Source organism: Argiope bruennichi, chromosome 7, assembly GCF_947563725.1.
Source record: "Argiope bruennichi chromosome 7, qqArgBrue1.1, whole genome shotgun sequence".
Taxonomy (NCBI): domain Eukaryota; kingdom Metazoa; phylum Arthropoda; class Arachnida; order Araneae; family Araneidae; genus Argiope; species Argiope bruennichi.
The window spans coordinates 110,953,757-110,970,727 of NC_079157.1; the positions used below are offsets into that span (position 1 = coordinate 110,953,757).

Sequence of the window (16,971 nt, forward strand, 5' to 3'; positions counted from 1 at the left end):
TTTCTCTTTTTTAGTTACTATGTATAGAGATAGGATGCTAAGAAGATAATAAATATTTAATGCACATTGAAATTGCTATTATTAACAAAATAAATTTAAAATAACGAAAACAGACAAATTAAGCCTAAAAGTAGTTTAACGATATTTTGAGAAAGTTTAAATCTCACATAAATTTTACTCTAAATAAATTTTGTTGAAAATATAACTTTTTAAAAAACTATCAAATATGTTCACCAATTATTTGTATTATAACGTATTTGCTACTTTGATATATTTAGGCAAATTTATATTTTTATTCTTTATAAAAGTAATAGAATATAATTTATCTTAAGAAAATTCTTCTTACTGTTTTTATGTAAAAGATACACAGTCTCAACACTTATCTGGATATGTTTTGCCGCCCATCGAGTTCCCAAATTTTCAGAACCAAACTAAGACTTCAAATGTAGAACTTAGTTGAAAGATTATCTTCAGTAAAGTGTTATTTTACCTATTTTAGAAAATAATGAACACATTGTTTTTTTAATCATTGTATTGTACACAAAAAACTAAGACATTATTCCATTTTTAACTTCGTCATGAAATATAATAAGCTGAAATTTCATTAATTTGTTTCACAACATTTACACTATTTGTTCTTTTCTAAATTCACAATCAAACTGTAAGAAAAAGAAATCTTTGGAAAAATTTTTGAATATTCAGTTGAATTCTTTGATTATCGGAATTAGAGCCAATTTGGTGTAAGCGAAACATAATGAAAAAAATGCTTTAATGAATTTTTACACATTTTTAACATTTTTATTTCATTTAACTTCATGATTGTTTTTTTAATTTTTAATACTTTTGTGTTTGTCTTCTATTGTATGTATTTGTTAAAATTTTTTTAATTTTCATTGAAATTATTTTCTGAATTACTTTTTTAGATAAAATCTGATCTGAAGACAATCGTTTGATGTTTTTTGGGGCGAACTCCATATTTTAAAAGCCTTACTATAAAAAATTAATCTGATTTCAATTCTGAGAACAGTTTATATCGAGAAGAAAAAATAATAAGAAACTTTAAAAAGTGAATTATCAACCATGAAAGTTTTTAATTATACAGTTAATTATAAACCACCTTATCTTTTTAAAGAAAATCTGTAATTAAACTTTGACAACAGGAAATTTTATGCACATTAGATTTATATCGTAATAGGGCTGTTTTCGTAATGATACTTTCAGAATGTTGATTTTCTTTTTTACCGAAACTGGAAATACTAGATCTTCCATTAATTTTTTATTTCACGGGTCTTATTCCCTTTTATAATTTAATCGTTCCTTCATGGCAATTCTATTAAGAATTAATGCATTTCGCAGAGATATCATATCAATGTTTTTGATTCTATGTTCTAAAAGTATTTTTTCTAAAAAAATATTTTTATCTATGTCTATTTCCATCGTATCAAAAGCAGCAATTTAGAATGATTTAGATGGAATACTCTAAATTAGAAATCTTTTAAGAATCTGCAATAGAAGCAAAAAAAATCTAAGTAATCATGAAAGAAAATCTATTCCCTTTGAATACATTTAAAAGTCATTTTTTAGGTATTGTTTGTGATGCCTGTTTCGAATCAAGAAAGTAAGTAATTTTATCTTCGTTACTTCAAATTACTTTTGCCTCCTTACAGAATTATTAAGCTTTAACTTTAGTTAATTTAATTTTTGTTTTTAGCTTTAATTATTTTCCAATTAATTCTTCTCTTTGTGTAACTTGGCAAAGGTATTTTATCTGGATAAAAAATGCTATTTTAATAAAGTTATCAAAATGTTTAAATCGCGCTTAAATGCCGCGTTAAACACTTTAAAAAAATACATAATATTTTCTCAATAAGTCACCCTTAGTGTGTGTGTGTGTGTGTGTGTGTGTGTGTGTGTGTGTGTGTGTGTGTGTGTGTGTGTGTGTGTGTGTGTGTGTGTGTGTGTGTGTGTGTGTGTGTGTGTGTGTGTGTGATAAATTAAATTGATTTGTGTTTTTCATTCTAACTATTTGAATTCAAACTTCAAAGCTTCCGAGTTATTCTTTAGCTTAAAAGTTATTCCATTTTAATTTCTAAGTTGTGGGCTTTCTGGTTTTTTCAAACCCTCTCTGGGCCTAACTTTAGCAGCTTTACATATCTGACATTGAGATGCCGTACTACATGAAAATCGCGCGCCCCCAAAAAATGCTAGGTATCTATAGATGTCTTCAAAAAGTTCTTTCTTAAATCCGTGACTGGTGGGTGATACACTCCTATTAGGAAAGCAGAAAATAGAAAGATGTGGAAACGCATTCAGAATTTATATTGCTTTAAAAGAAAGTTTTACCTAAATCTAGCCGATGTAGCATTTAAGATACACAGCATGCTGACTAAAAAGTATGAAAAGGTTGCACACAACTCAGAAATTAAAATGGAATTTGAATTCATGGAACAAGAAAATTACGTGATTAAATAGAAATTTTTATATACATGTGTAAGATGAAAAATTACAAAAACAATCGATATGTATGTATTAGAAGAAATAAAATGTATGTCTTAAGAAGTTTGATTCCAAAGTTGATACGAATCTATTCTTTAGATGATAAATGTGCTAAATTCTATTTAGCTAGTTCTCTTCGTTTTGCACTAATCTTGTTTAATTATATTCATACAACCGCATAGATTCTTCAAACTTTCTTAGGAATCTATAAATTCGATGTAAAGTCCTTGTACATTTCAACCTTATATTTCAAACATGTTTAGGGCAAGGACAGACAGACAAAATTCCAAAAAGTATTTCCCAAACTCATGGGAAGTCTGAAACGTGGTGATTCATGGAAATGTCGGGTAAAGTATTGTAATTGTTTGATAATTATAAAACTTTTTTTTATTTACTTCTCATACGTAAAAGTAAAAAAAAAAAAAAAAAAAAAAAAACTTTAGTTCCCAAATTTATTTATGGAAATTCAGAATTATTACTTTACAATGCAATAATAAAACAATTAGTTTAAACGATTTAAATCGGAAATTTCTATCTAAACAAGAGCTGTAAGAACACGGTATAAAGGATAAAAAAAATGTTGGTGCATAAAATCATAAGAAGAAATATGATATCAGTTTTTTGAACTGGATTTATAATAAAATTAAATTCAAAAAAAAATATTCGACAGGAAAATTAAGAACAAAATATTATCAAGTTAATTTAAAATCAAAAATCTTTTTTAAGGAACTCCACTGAAGTGTTACAAAATATAATCGGTATTATGAGTTGCAAAAAATTATTTTATCTGATTGTTCCGCTAACATATCTTGCTATTGAAACATAAACTGAGGAGAATAGATTACTGAAAATCCGACTAATATGCGTGATTCAGAAGAAAAGGGAAGCGCAATAACTTTTTAACCAATTAAAGAACCGTTTCATGTGTGTATGTGTGTGTATTTAATCTTCAAGTCATTTTCCCCTTGAGCAGTTAATTTTAATTTTTTTTTTTTTTTTTTTTTTTGAATCTGCTTAGATAACAACTTAGAAGCATGTTTCATTGTTGTTTATTAAGTAATAGTAATACTAATGCAATTTTTTTAAAATTATTCAAGGTGAAATAAATATTTCCTAAAACTGCACGGTAGGAAAAAGTGTATCAAGCATCTTTTGCAAAGCATCTTTTATAAATTATAATTATAAAAAATTAATGTGACAAAAATATGTGCCCGAATGTCAATATCGTGATAAAATGAAATTTTGATATTCCGTTATCATTATTGAAACAATGATGGATATATAAAGAAAATACTCATAACTGAGAAATCTATCAACGGATTTATCTGTCATTATCTCAAAAAACCGTTTATTAATGCTTCAATAGGCAAAGCCTTGAATTTATAGCTGAAGGAAAATTCATTCAACCGTCCAGCATTCTATTTTCCGTCTATTTTTTTAAAATTGTATTTTAAATAATATATTCTCACTCTAATTGAACTAAGCATCAAACTGTGTTCTTGGATTTAACTCATTAAATTATCTAATAAGAATTCTATTCATTCGAATGAGATAAATTAAATTAATTTGAAGAGAAAAAAATGCATTGTAAAAATTGAAGTAAATCAAAGAATAAAATGAAGCTTAATATTTTAGCTCTATGTGTGTGTGTGCTTGGCTATAAACTGCATTTGGTGTTCCTGAATCTTTCTTTTCCACTGCGTATGTATAAATATTATAGATATTTACACAAAAAAACATGGTGAAATAAAAAAAAAGGTCAACATACTTAAATTTGGAAACTATAAAAAAGAAATGGCGAATAAAATGAAGAAAACACACACACACAGCCTCGTATTAGAAATAACAAAGTGCAAAAAAATGTCGGAATATATCTATAATAAGTGGCCAATTTTTTCATGCAAAAAAAAACGCCAAATTCTACAAACACATGCGCAATAAGAAAAAAATACAATACAGCGGCATGTTGTTGTCCCGTCGGGACAATTACTTGCCATCGACCGAACAGCTTTTTTAAGTCTTCCTACGCATGCGCTGAATATTGACCGTCTTATAAATGCCGAGTATAAACCAGACATTAAAATAATTTAGATATGTGCATTGTCTCAATGCGCGAGCTTCATTAATATCTGATTGTTGGAACTCAGAAAATAATTAGTGGAAGTTTCTTCTTATGCTGGTGGTTTAAATTTCACTTGCCCTAGCATACTTAGCCAAGCATCCATCAATCAAGGGCTCATGCTGAAGTAAAGTAGTAGTATCTCGCATTTATAAATACACCAATGCATATAAATGCTGGGTGTGTCAAGTGACCTTGGACCACCTAGGTCACCTAAAGTGAAAGTCGACCTTAGTTCGAATAAGGGAGTGTATTGCCTATATATGGAAGACACTTTCAGAGAAAAGTATCCCATATTTGCTCCATTAAAAGGAAAAGCAGCCTATGACTTTCCATATATAGGCAATTTTATACTTTCTATGTCCTACAGCAATTTCTCCGATAAATTTCAGATGGACTTTACAGTGAGAATCATTGCATACATTTCATTGAAAAATGTTGAAACAAAAAAGTATAACAATAAATTTATCACTATTATTGCTTGATTTATTTGACAGAAAAGAAAGATTGCATATTTGTTGGGAATTAATGTTCGTAACTGTGTTTTGTATCAGACGGCAAGATAGCGTAAATAGTAATAAAATGCCTTTGAAAATCAATAACACTTCAATAAATAAATTAAAAATAATATGCATTAATAATTCTATTATGTTGTTTTCCTACTTATAATAAATTGTAAACATACTTTTAAAATTGTAACATGTAAAATGGATGTAAACATGCAGCCTCCCTAAAATTATCCATTTTTATATGGTGGTACTATGGCTAATGAGTACTTTCTGAGTAGATATGGCACTCATCATCTTGTTTAAATTCCACAGTTTTTAAATGGAAGAAAGGAGATAAAGATTTTATTAAGGAGTCTGCGAGACAGTTTCGGGGAGACTACTCTATATGATTAAACTAAGGTCAATTGACCAATGATATTTTTTCTCCTTTATAATTATTTACAATTTCGGAATTACATTTATTTCTGAATCAATCCAATACTCTTGCAACTTGTTGGATGCACTTAAGCATATTTTTTTCCAATCTTATATTTTTAAAAATCTGAAATTGCAAGAACATTACAATTTCTCGAAGTTTTTTTTTTACTGTAGGAAAAGGTAATCATAATACATTGATGGCGGAGTTTCAGATTTGGAACAATTCTTTGGAATTTAATTGTGAGAGATAGAAATTCGAGATCCATTTTAAGTAAAGCTTGTGGGCCTGGTATTCGTTATAGCATTCTAGGTTTTTGTTGTTGTGGTTTATATTTTATATTTTTGTTGATGTGGGGTGGAAGTTTTAAATGAAGTATCAGCTAAATTATCAGGTTCAAATTGACGAAATCCACTTCCAAATGCTCTTGTGGAGCTACAATAAATATTCAGACTGCTTAACTAAACAAAGTCTTTTTAAATAAAGTGCAATGGAACCAGTGACGGATTTAGATACTTCTCAGACTTAAGAAGAGCTCATTATGAGGCCCATCTTTTAATAAAATGTTTGATTTGGTTTCACATTTCTGAACATTTTTAACATAATAATGGTTTATTTTAAGTTAATATTTTTTTAATTCATGAATATAAATTGTTTTTATTTATCTATTATGATTCCAAACACCCCCACATCTACGTTTGTACACAATATTATTGTAGATGGTGTTTGACTCATTAACTATTATAACAAATAAATGTACATAACGAAACTGGGACAGAATAGCCTGATTGGTAGGGCGTTGGATTCGAGTCCCTTGTGTTGCGAGTTCGAGCCCCGCCGGCAGTAGACTCCTCGTTAAATCCTTCTCCAACTAGCGGTTCTAGACAACCGCCTTGTAAGCCTATTTATAAATCCGCCACTGAGTAATTCGATTTCACCCAATGGTGAGTTTCACTTTTCATTATGAAGCTAAATTGAAACAGTAGACCTCATTTTAAAATAAAACAGAAAATTCTCTTTTTTTTTTTTTTTTTTTTTTTGAAAATGAGGGGAGAAGGGGGGGGCGAAAAAGTGTTCTAAAATTTCTGTTCCAAGTACAGTTCGTGCGTGGATTTTGGTTAAAATTTTTCTTCTTTAGCGTCTGGGGTTTCTTAGCGCGTGCGTTCCCTAAATAAACTAGACAGAGATATTTCAAAATAGGTCAATATCAGTTTATCATGGCCTTAGTTTTTTTTTTTTTTTTTTTTTTTTTTACTTCTTCTTTCTTTCTTTTTTTTTTTTCTGAATATGTTTGTTCAGGGAACAGACTCATTCAAGTAAAACCGTGAAGTTCATGAAAATAAACACGATTCCTATCTCCCGCTGTGTTCTGGTTGGTTGGTGTGGCATTTTATATTCAAAATTGCAACACACTTTTTCTTCCATGAAAAAATACCCTCTCGCGCACAGTTATCATAAATAAATACGATTTAATAAATTTTCAACAAAAATAGATTTCAAAACGTAATTTTATTAGCTCTAAAATGTATGTTTTCTTTAATTTTAATTACTTTTTACTCTTCAATTTATAATTCATTATTAAAAATACTAAAAGATATTTCAGTCTAGACGAGCTGTTGTTCTTTCATTAATATCACATATATGATTGTAATAGATTAACTAATGGAAGTTATGTTAGAAAATCTCAGCCACGTTGGTAAGATGCTTAAGAAAAAAATTATTTGTAGTATAATTTATATATAGATATATAGTAATTTTTAAAGTTTTGTTTTCTTGCATTTGGTTCTTTTCCGTTCACCAACACCATATCATAGCTAATCATTTAAATAGGATTGAAACAATAAATGACTCCTTTAAAAAAAATTTAATGCCAAATACAAAATAAAAATAATGTTTTAAAAATATTCAGGAATAATCTCCAATGAATCAGTATGAAAATTGTAGACTTCAGTTCATTGACCTTCGCTAACATAAAAACATAAATATCTAACATAAAAAATATAAATAACATCCGAAGTTCATGATCCAATTACTGATTTTTATTCATGCTTAGCTTTATTTACATTTTCAATTTAAACATTAAAAGAAGTTAGTCTGAATTGTCCGACGACAAAACAGAAATTGGGATTTCGGCATCCAATAATGACGCGGGCCAAAAGATATATTTTTAACTCCGCACAGCGTTGCAACGTAGCTGATTTATTCTATTATAGATTATAATGAATTCTTTTTATCGATTTCCTCATTTCGACATCCAATTTGCATCATAGCCATGTAAATCAAAATATAACAGTTAACTATTGCTCATTTCTGAAATTTTTCGAATAGTAAATTGTTATTTAGAAACAAATGCAATAAATTTTAAAACTCGAATGCAGTGATTCTTTTATTGACTACTAAACTCTAGTAAGTTAAGAAAAAAAAATCAGATGCAAAATTGTATCTTCACGAACTTAAAACAAGAATAATTAAATAAAAGTATATAAGAATAATGACAATGATTAATGATTTACGATTTGATAAAAAAAAAAACATCATAGAAATAAATTACATGCTGATTCAAAACGGAGCCTTATGGATAGACTGAAACATACTAATGTAATTATAAATTTTATAAAAATATATTCAACATATCTTGTATAAAAATCTATTGCTATTTTAGAATGCAATTCAAAAGCATATGTGATGAAAATTAGTTCGTTTAAAGAAAAACATAAGTTGGAATCATTCAATTGAATCTAAGAAATGATTTTTTTACCAAGAATTCTGCAAGAATCCTCTTGTTAATGTCATAAAAGGTTTAGTTTGAAGAGCAAAAACTTGCCTAATTGTAAATTGATAATGCACTAAAACACTGTATAACCTCTTCATCCTCGGCGCGATGAACTTTTTATTTTATCTTTTTTTTAATCAATTTTATTTCTCAAACAAATAACAAACATTCTTTCCGGAAGAGGTTTTATTGCGCCCTCTCTCCCTCCCCCTCAAAAAGGAAGAAAAATGAAAAAAACTTTTGTAAATAAAAAAATATTTATTTTTAAATAAAATTTCATAGAAAAAATATTTCTTATATATGGATTGAAAAAGATTTTAAGCCCAACTCACAAAAATTGTAGAAAGATACATACATATTTTAGATATTGTTATTGACTAGTGACCCACAGTTTGAAAGACCTTAGTCAATGGACAAATATGAAATATATATAAAGATATATATACAAATATAAGGAGGTTTGTTTCAAGAATAAGAATATTCATTCCCTTCATAAAGTATAGTTTTATAATGTGTATATAAATAAATAGTTGAGAGTTAAATATGATTCCTTGAGTTTGACTACATGATCTTCGAGATTGTTGAAAGAGATGATATGTCGAATCATAAAGGATAAAACAACATTTAAATAGTTTCTTTTTAAAGTGAAATTCACTATCTAATTTTTAATAAATGAAATCTCTAACAAAAGTAAAACCAATTTTTTTTTTTTTTTTTTTTTTTTTTTACTTAAACCCAAAATTATTATAAAATCTTCCTTTATTTTGATTCTTTAAAACTGAATTTTCAGCTTATAATCAAAATTCTGAATCCTTATTCTTTAAAAAGAAATCGTAAAAATTCATCAGTATTACAATAAATCTTTGTCTGCACAACAACATCAAAATATTTAAATGTCTACTAGTCTAGAATTAATAGCAAACCAGTTTATAAATTATTTTATTGAGGAAAAAAATCTTCACTTTAATTAATTCTGAAAATAATGGAGGAAATTCTAAACACTCATGTCACGAAACATAATTGGATATAGTTGTATATTTCAAAACGCACATTTACCTTGTTCTTCATTTCAAGTCCATTTTCTGTAAAATATTATCTTTTCGTAAAGCTAGTCATTGAATGAATTGGAAAAAAGATATAAGTTGACAATAAATTTTTTTAACTTTTAATCGCTTACTTTTATCTTCTAAAATTGAAGTACTTTTAGAAAAATGCATTCAAATTTTGAAATCGAGTTAGCGGCTAGAATTCTTAGAATAAATCACCAGTTTCTATATGCGATTTCTTTTTATATTCATTCTTATTTTTTTAATTTAGACTCTCTACAAAAACTCCTTTTGTGCCAACAAGTATAACACAAGGCTTACAAAGTTAAGCCAATACTCAGTTGATAATTCTTCTTATTAACATAAATTCTTATAAGCACAACTAAATATCGATATTTTCAAAATCGTCAGCTTTATTTAATAAACGTAAATTAAAAGTTTTTGAGATGCACTTGAAGACGAAAATTTCTTGCCATGTGAAAATCGCAACTTTTTTTTTCTTAATTTTTTGCTGTTGAATTTTTAATTGCCTAAAGCAAAAAGCTTGCAAACAATGCTTCGATTTCAGATTGATTTTATTTCATTTGATTCATTTTTTGATATTAAAAATAATTATAAAAAATATTTAAATATTCTAAGGTCTGGAATATTTTTATTCTGTTTTAAATATATTGCTGAAACTACTAAATATAGAAATTTACGAGGGTAATTTTTCAGTTTAAATTTATTATTACATTTTTAATACTTCTGTAAAAAAAAAAAAAATCTTTTATTAAGATGAAATGGAAATGCTAATAGAGTCGCATTGTTTTCGGTTTCATACTCAATCAATAATCAATTTAAACAAATTAATAATTATTATTATTTTAAAATCTCTAGTAAAAAAATTTACGATAATGAAGTTTCTCGTCAGTAAAAAATCGTTTGTTGACTGAATTTGATGTTATTGTTTTTTTTTACTTGTCAAATCGATTAACTCTATCAGTTACTACAAAATTTTAATAACAATGAGGATAATTCCAAATATAAGCCATTTTATATATTTTATAATCCTTTAAATAAAAATTACGTTTTCAGTAATATATTCTATGATGTTTGTTTAAATTTATATTTTAAATGGAATTTTGGAAAAAAAAATATATTTTCTTATCACTTTTCTCCACTTTCTATGTAATGGGGTTAATTTTAAACGAGCGTCATATATTATATCATTACCAAAAAAAAAAAGCCATCCTAGGCAACAGGGATTTTCTATCTACCTGTCCGGATTTCCAAAAGGCAGATTAGGTAGCTACCTAGAGACGCCAGGCTGAAGGAAGATGCAGACAAATCAATTATAAAATATTATTTGCCTAATTGCTAAGTAAACAAATTTTTAATTCAGTGGATTATAAAAATAATTAGGATTATAAATTACTAATTCAGTGGATTATAAAAATAATTAGGATTATAAATTACTAATTCAGTGGATTATAAAAACGTGCGTTTGCACTGAATTATTAAAATCATTAAACAAATTAAAGCACAATTAATTAATTGCTTAAAATATATTGTATAAAATATGATTAGTTATTTAGTTTGTAATATATTAATTGTTCGTTTAACTGGTCATGCTACATTCTTCTTGATAAGTCTTGTAAAATAATAATTTTTAATGTTACATTTGTTTAAAGTTAACTATTATCTTATATTTCCATATAATAATTAAATATTTTTATTTGTAAGGAAGAAAATAATTTATCTAATAATTACATAATATTCTAAGAATGGTATTATTTTAGTCATTTTTTCCCCATGATATAGTATTAAAAACCGATAATAAAAAAATTACATTTTCCAAAAGTTAACACAAAACAACTAATCATTAGCATGTTGATTAAATCGGTAATGTGAATAAAATGTGAGATTGAATTGAACAGCCGCAATATGCATAAATCCGCTACTAATCCTATGTTTAGGTAGTTTAACTTAACAAAACTTCTTCTACATATTCTTGCATAGAGCACTTTCTATTTATTAAGAATAAATTTGAATACAATTCTTCCTTCGCCTCAAAAAATAATAGATTATGCATTTTAAATAACACCCATTACTACTTTATATGATTCCTCCATTTTTAATTCTACAGAAATTGTTTGTTCCATGTAGAAAATTTTTCTGTTACCCAGAAGTATGAATTTATTTTTATTTATTGCTTCGCGAAATCGTCAACTCTTACAATATAATTGGAGTATCCACCGTTTCAAATATAACTACACATTACGAAATTCCACACACCGAAATAACAACCCTCAGGCGATTTTTCCACAATATTTAGACGAAATAGCTTCGGCTGCTATCGCCGGCCACGTGACCTGCTGGCGAAAACTGAAGTATCGTTTTATATTGCTTACAAGTGACGTCACACGTCATGGCGTTTCAGCTGTATTCTACTCTTAATTGCAAAGCAAGGATAGGAGGAAGATGACTTCTACATTCGATGTATTCGGGCGCGCGAAAAAAGCTCATTAAAATATGAGTCGTTATTCTACCAACTTTGTGAGTCGAACGTAGAGACTTCATTATTCAGGTAACGTGCTTTCACTTCTCTTCTCTTTTGTCACAGTTTATTTTATGCAGACGAACCGGTCTATGTTTATCGTCTGCTGGGCATTATCTTTCTTCTAGCAGCAGCGATAAATGTAGCGCGGAGTTCGTTTTTCTTTTTGTTTACTTTCGATTGTGATGGAATGCTTTCCACGAAATATTTTCCTAACTATTTTATCTCAAAGCGAAATGTCATTTATTTTGTATCCTTGTCATTTTGATTTAAGATAAAAAGAGTAATTAGTTCTTAAAAAATATGTATTTGTGTAATAAGTATTGGTTTCTGCATTTCTATATATCTCTGGATAAATTTTTTCGATTTTACAGTCAATACATTGACATTTTTGACCCACCTGTTAATTTTATACAAAAAAATTTAAATGATTTTATTTGTATATTTTTTCTGTGTTTGTAATAGCTTATACGTATAAACTTAATGTGATAAATATAAATTCACTATAATTTATGGTAATATGAAATATTTATTTACTGAATAAAGCATAAACGTTTAATGTATCCAAAAAAAATCGCATTATTTTTTAACTTTAACTCTACTTGCGTGTTGAACATATTTCATACTTTATTAGAGATGCTTTTATCTGCCATTATTAAAATCATACTTTTCATGGAACGTGCATTGTAGTATATTGGAATTTTTCTGTTGAATTATTAATTATTTTTCTTTGTTTGTGACAAATAAATATATTTTTCGTCTTCAAATTCAACTGTTACTTTGCGTTTACAAACTTTTTTAGTGATTGTATTTGAAGAATGAATAATGAATAAATACCATCAATTAAATCAAGCGTTTAAATGAAACGAAACCCTGAAACTAATTATGAAAATTACATGAAATGAATTAACAACATGAAAAAAAGGAATAATAAAATTTTAAAGCGTTTAGAGTAATGATAATATATACCAGGAATTGCAATGGACAATTTTAAAAAGAGAAATGCTTCTTTGAAATATGTCTGCTCTGTTGCAACACATGACTGAAATATGCTAAGGAAAATTCTGCTTCATTTTTCTAGGAAAAAAATATTTTTTTTTGTAAGTTTAATAACCAGATGCTTCATAAATAAAAATCATAATCACATAAATCACACTCTCCTTCTAATGTCGGAATTTTCGGCAATACCAAATTAGGCATGAGCTTTCTATTTTGGGAAATGTTTAGTTTCTCTCTTGAGATAAAAGATCGTTAGATACTTGAGGTGTTTAAGTTTCGAAATAATTACTTCCTACATTGTTTGCTTATAATAATTTGGATTCAGCTTTTAAATATCTAATTTCACAATTGCTATGCACGTATCGATTGTACTTGGAAAAAACTGCATTTTATTTATTTATATAAACTTTTTCAGATTGACGATTTGCGGATTGCATGATATTTTTAGTAATAGTTTCTTTTTCAAATCATAGTAAGGAATTAAATTTAAATATTCCTTTTCTTTTTTTTAAAGAATTCTGTAATTCAAAGGATTGTAAAGAAATAATCAGACAATTCAGCTGTTTTTAATACGTTTTAGAAATTGTTCTGCGAAGATTCATATAATTATCTTGCACAAATTCTTATGAATTGTTCTTTTAGAAGTTTAACTTCTTTTGATATTTCAACCTTATATTAAATTTTATTATTTAATTATTTTTGCATTGAGTCTCATTCTTTTTTAATTTCTTCATAGGGTTTCTTTATTATATTTTAATTTTATATTTAATTGGTGGTTATCGCTACCAATCTCCTTATAAATTCATTAGTGCACTACGCCCGTCCCACCTGTCAGACCAAGCCTGGGAGGTAAACAGGACGCTTCCAATTAATCGTCTGCTAAACTAAATAGTTTTGCAATACGGGAATCAGATCGTTATCACTTATAGGATGCTACTCATGATTAAATCCCATGAAAAAAAAAAAATTTTCGCAGTTTGTAAATTTTAAAACAGGGGTGGGCATTAAGTCGATCTTGATCGACCGGTGGACCACCAAAACATTTTAGGGTGATCGTCTTTACTAAAATCCAAGACACGCATACTAAAAAGAAACCAATTGTTACATTCATGTGTTACTCATTTGGCAATGTTGGTGTAAACAAAATAAAGAGAATATATAATTTATATTTTCAGTTATCTCTTGAGGAAAACGAAGTTTTTCTCCTTCAGAATGAAACAATTTTAAAAGCACCTAGTTCAGTACCCAAGAATAACTTTTGGAATCTAATGCACAAAGTAAAGTATTTTAATTTGGAAAAAAATAATAATTCATTTCCTACTTAGCTCGACAAAGAAAAATCTTACTTTAGTTACTTTTTATTAAATAATTATCAAAAAAATCATCAAGTATCAAAAAATTATTGATTTTCGCAAGAATTGAACTCGCCTTCTTCACCTTCAAGTGAAAAATACTGAAATCCTTGCATTTTACCGATTGCGCTACTGCCTGTTGATTTCAATTTTCATTACAAACTGCTAAAACTCTATTTAAAGTATTAAAATTAATTAAATTTAAGTAAAGAATTAATATTTGAAAAAACTGTATTAACATAAAGTGTCATCCACTACAAGTTTTAAAAATTGTATTTGAACTTGAGTGGATGCATAAAAAGTATTTCATTAACAGTTGAAAATTTGAACAAGATATATAAATATATATAGGGAGAGAGTGAACTAATAGTAGGAATTGAAAGAGTTGCGTATCTTTTAATATCGTTCTTCGTCTCTACCCATCTGTTGAATCTGAATTTCAAACAACGAATATAAATAAGATAACATCTCGTTCCCGTCTCACAGATGACCACTTAGAATCCAGAGCAAGATTAGCAGTTAATAATTACATACCGAGATATTCAAGATTTGTGGACAGTGTGCAGACTAAGTCTTTTACTAAATAGAACTACGAGTACTAACTTTCGATGCAAATGATTTATTTTTTAAAGTATTTTGAATGTCTTGATATTAAATGCATCATTTGATATTATATTTGTGACAATTATTTTGTTTGTTACGTTAGTAAGTACATATTCCGTATTTATTATTAAGTTGTAATAAATATTATAGACACTTTTTTCTAGCTCACCACACCTACTCCACTGGGTGGACCTTGAAAAAATTAGCAGTAGCACGTACCCTGGAAAAGTCTGCCTACCTCTGTTTTAAAAGATAATTTTCGGTCACAAAATAATTTTAAAATCCCTCAACCGCCATATTAAAACTTGATAAATTCCTACCGAGAATGATGCCCTATACACATATATTTGTATAGAAATTAACTGAGTCCTGTGTGTTTCATTTAAAAAAACGTAAATAATTTTTTTTTTTCTGTTTAAAGCGAGTTGATTTTCCTTGTATATGAGGAGACACTATTTAATAATAAATTTAAATTCTATATGTTTAATAATAAGGTTATTTACTTACAAGGTGGGTACTTAGAAGGGCTAAGAAAATTTTATAATGAAGCGATGTCCTTATATTGCTGTTGAAGATATATATAAAATCCCATTACCGTAACAGACCCAAAGAAGATGATCAGCCAAGGGAGCACAATTACCTTCACCTGCAGTACATATTGAATAAAATATGACTTTCCTTAAGAATACTTGATCCAAATATGAATTTTGATCTAGAGATCACATTCTAAATATCATTTCTACTATTTGCTCTCTGACGCGAGCAGACACAATCACACACGCACACATATTAACATTTTTTCCCCTTGAACCTTTATTCCTCTTGAAACACCTGCACTCACGAAGAACCTCAGATCAAATTTTCTAAAAATAGAATATTCCTTTTTAGTAAATATGAAAGCAAAGCAATGTGATGTAGTAATGTCAATAGCAGGTGTATTCATATCAAATGAATAAAATTTGGTTTGATTTTTCTTCCCTTGTTGAAAAGAAAATACTTTTTCCACTTGATTGACAGAACTGTGTCAACTAGGTAATGATGACATCAGCTTCTTCTGTTAAAATATTGGTGACACTTTTCTGACTACAATAGAACTGTGATGTCGTAAATTTTTTGTTCCTGTTCTTGGTGGAAACAAATTTAATTACTTACCAATTAATTCAACCAATTACTACCAATTACTTCATTACTACCAATTAATTCAATTTCCTTTTATTAAAAATTTTTACTAAAACTAGCTAGCTTTTTTATGTGATTTTACTTGTTTCACGTTACTGATGATGGAATTTTTTTAATCGAATTTTTCATTCTTCTTGTGCTTAAATTTTGAATTGATTTTTATATTTGAATGACAATACACAATTTTAATATATTGTGAATTTAATTATTAATTCATTTAGATCCATACCAAGAATAAATGAATGAATTATATATTAAAATATAAGATGCAAAAAATAATTAAAATAAAGATATATTCTTACACTGATATAAATGAGTATTTAAAAATTACTTTTATTAAAAATCTCAATTGATTATGAGTTCTTAAAACAGTTGCTTCAGAGTCTTAATAAAATAATGAGAGTGGGTTTCTCGAAACTTTCTCGCTCACTCTCTTACAAAGGTGTTATCATCACCCCCACCCCCCGCTTAAAACTGTGGACCTTGGGTAAGGGTCGAATGCCTTGCTTGGCATTGGAGAACAATAATTAGGAAATATAGATCTTTGGCGGGATTCTCACTTTTTTACTGAATCCATTGTGCGATCTTTGACAATTTTTTTTGGAAATAAATATCTGGTATGCGGTTAATATACAATCATCCGAAATGTATTTTGGATTCCTTTTATTTTCAACTGATTGAAACAAATTTCGACATAGAACTAGAAGTCACAACAACATAGAACTAGAAGTCACAGAATCACGTTCCTTCATTTATTTAAGCCATTTCTTTATGCGTGCTATGGATTAACAGGCAGCCAAGCTGGTTCAGAATTTGATTATAATCTTACATTTTAGATGCTTAACCTGTTACCAATTTTATCGATCTAGTTCTTTATGTTCTGCATCTATCATCTACTCGGACTGCCGAACAAACTTTCTCTCCCTCCTTCCATTCAAAAT

The 16,971-nt window shown here is 27.9% G+C and overlaps 2 protein-coding genes across 3 annotated transcripts in view; one reads left to right on the forward strand and one right to left on the reverse strand.

The window, feature by feature from the left end:
* LOC129975107 (organic cation transporter protein-like) overlaps window positions 1–15,462 on the reverse strand; it is a 56,618-nt gene extending 41,156 nt beyond the window's left edge. Inside the window, exon 1 of the mRNA XM_056088040.1 lies at window positions 15,359–15,462. The gene's annotated coding sequence lies outside the window, so the exon portion shown is untranslated. The remainder of the gene's footprint in view (window positions 1–15,358) is intronic.
* Window positions 1,481–16,971, forward strand: part of LOC129975106 (organic anion transporter 3-like) — a 51,764-nt gene continuing 36,273 nt past the window's right edge. The window contains exon 1 of one of the 2 annotated variants that reach the window (XM_056088036.1): window positions 1,481–1,618. In XM_056088036.1, coding sequence (XP_055944011.1) covers window positions 1,536–1,618 — 83 coding nt within the window. In that variant the 5' untranslated portion in view covers window positions 1,481–1,535. Of the gene's footprint in view, window positions 1,619–11,741; window positions 11,928–16,971 lie in introns of those variants that run through there. The other variant, XM_056088037.1, reaches the window with a different exon arrangement.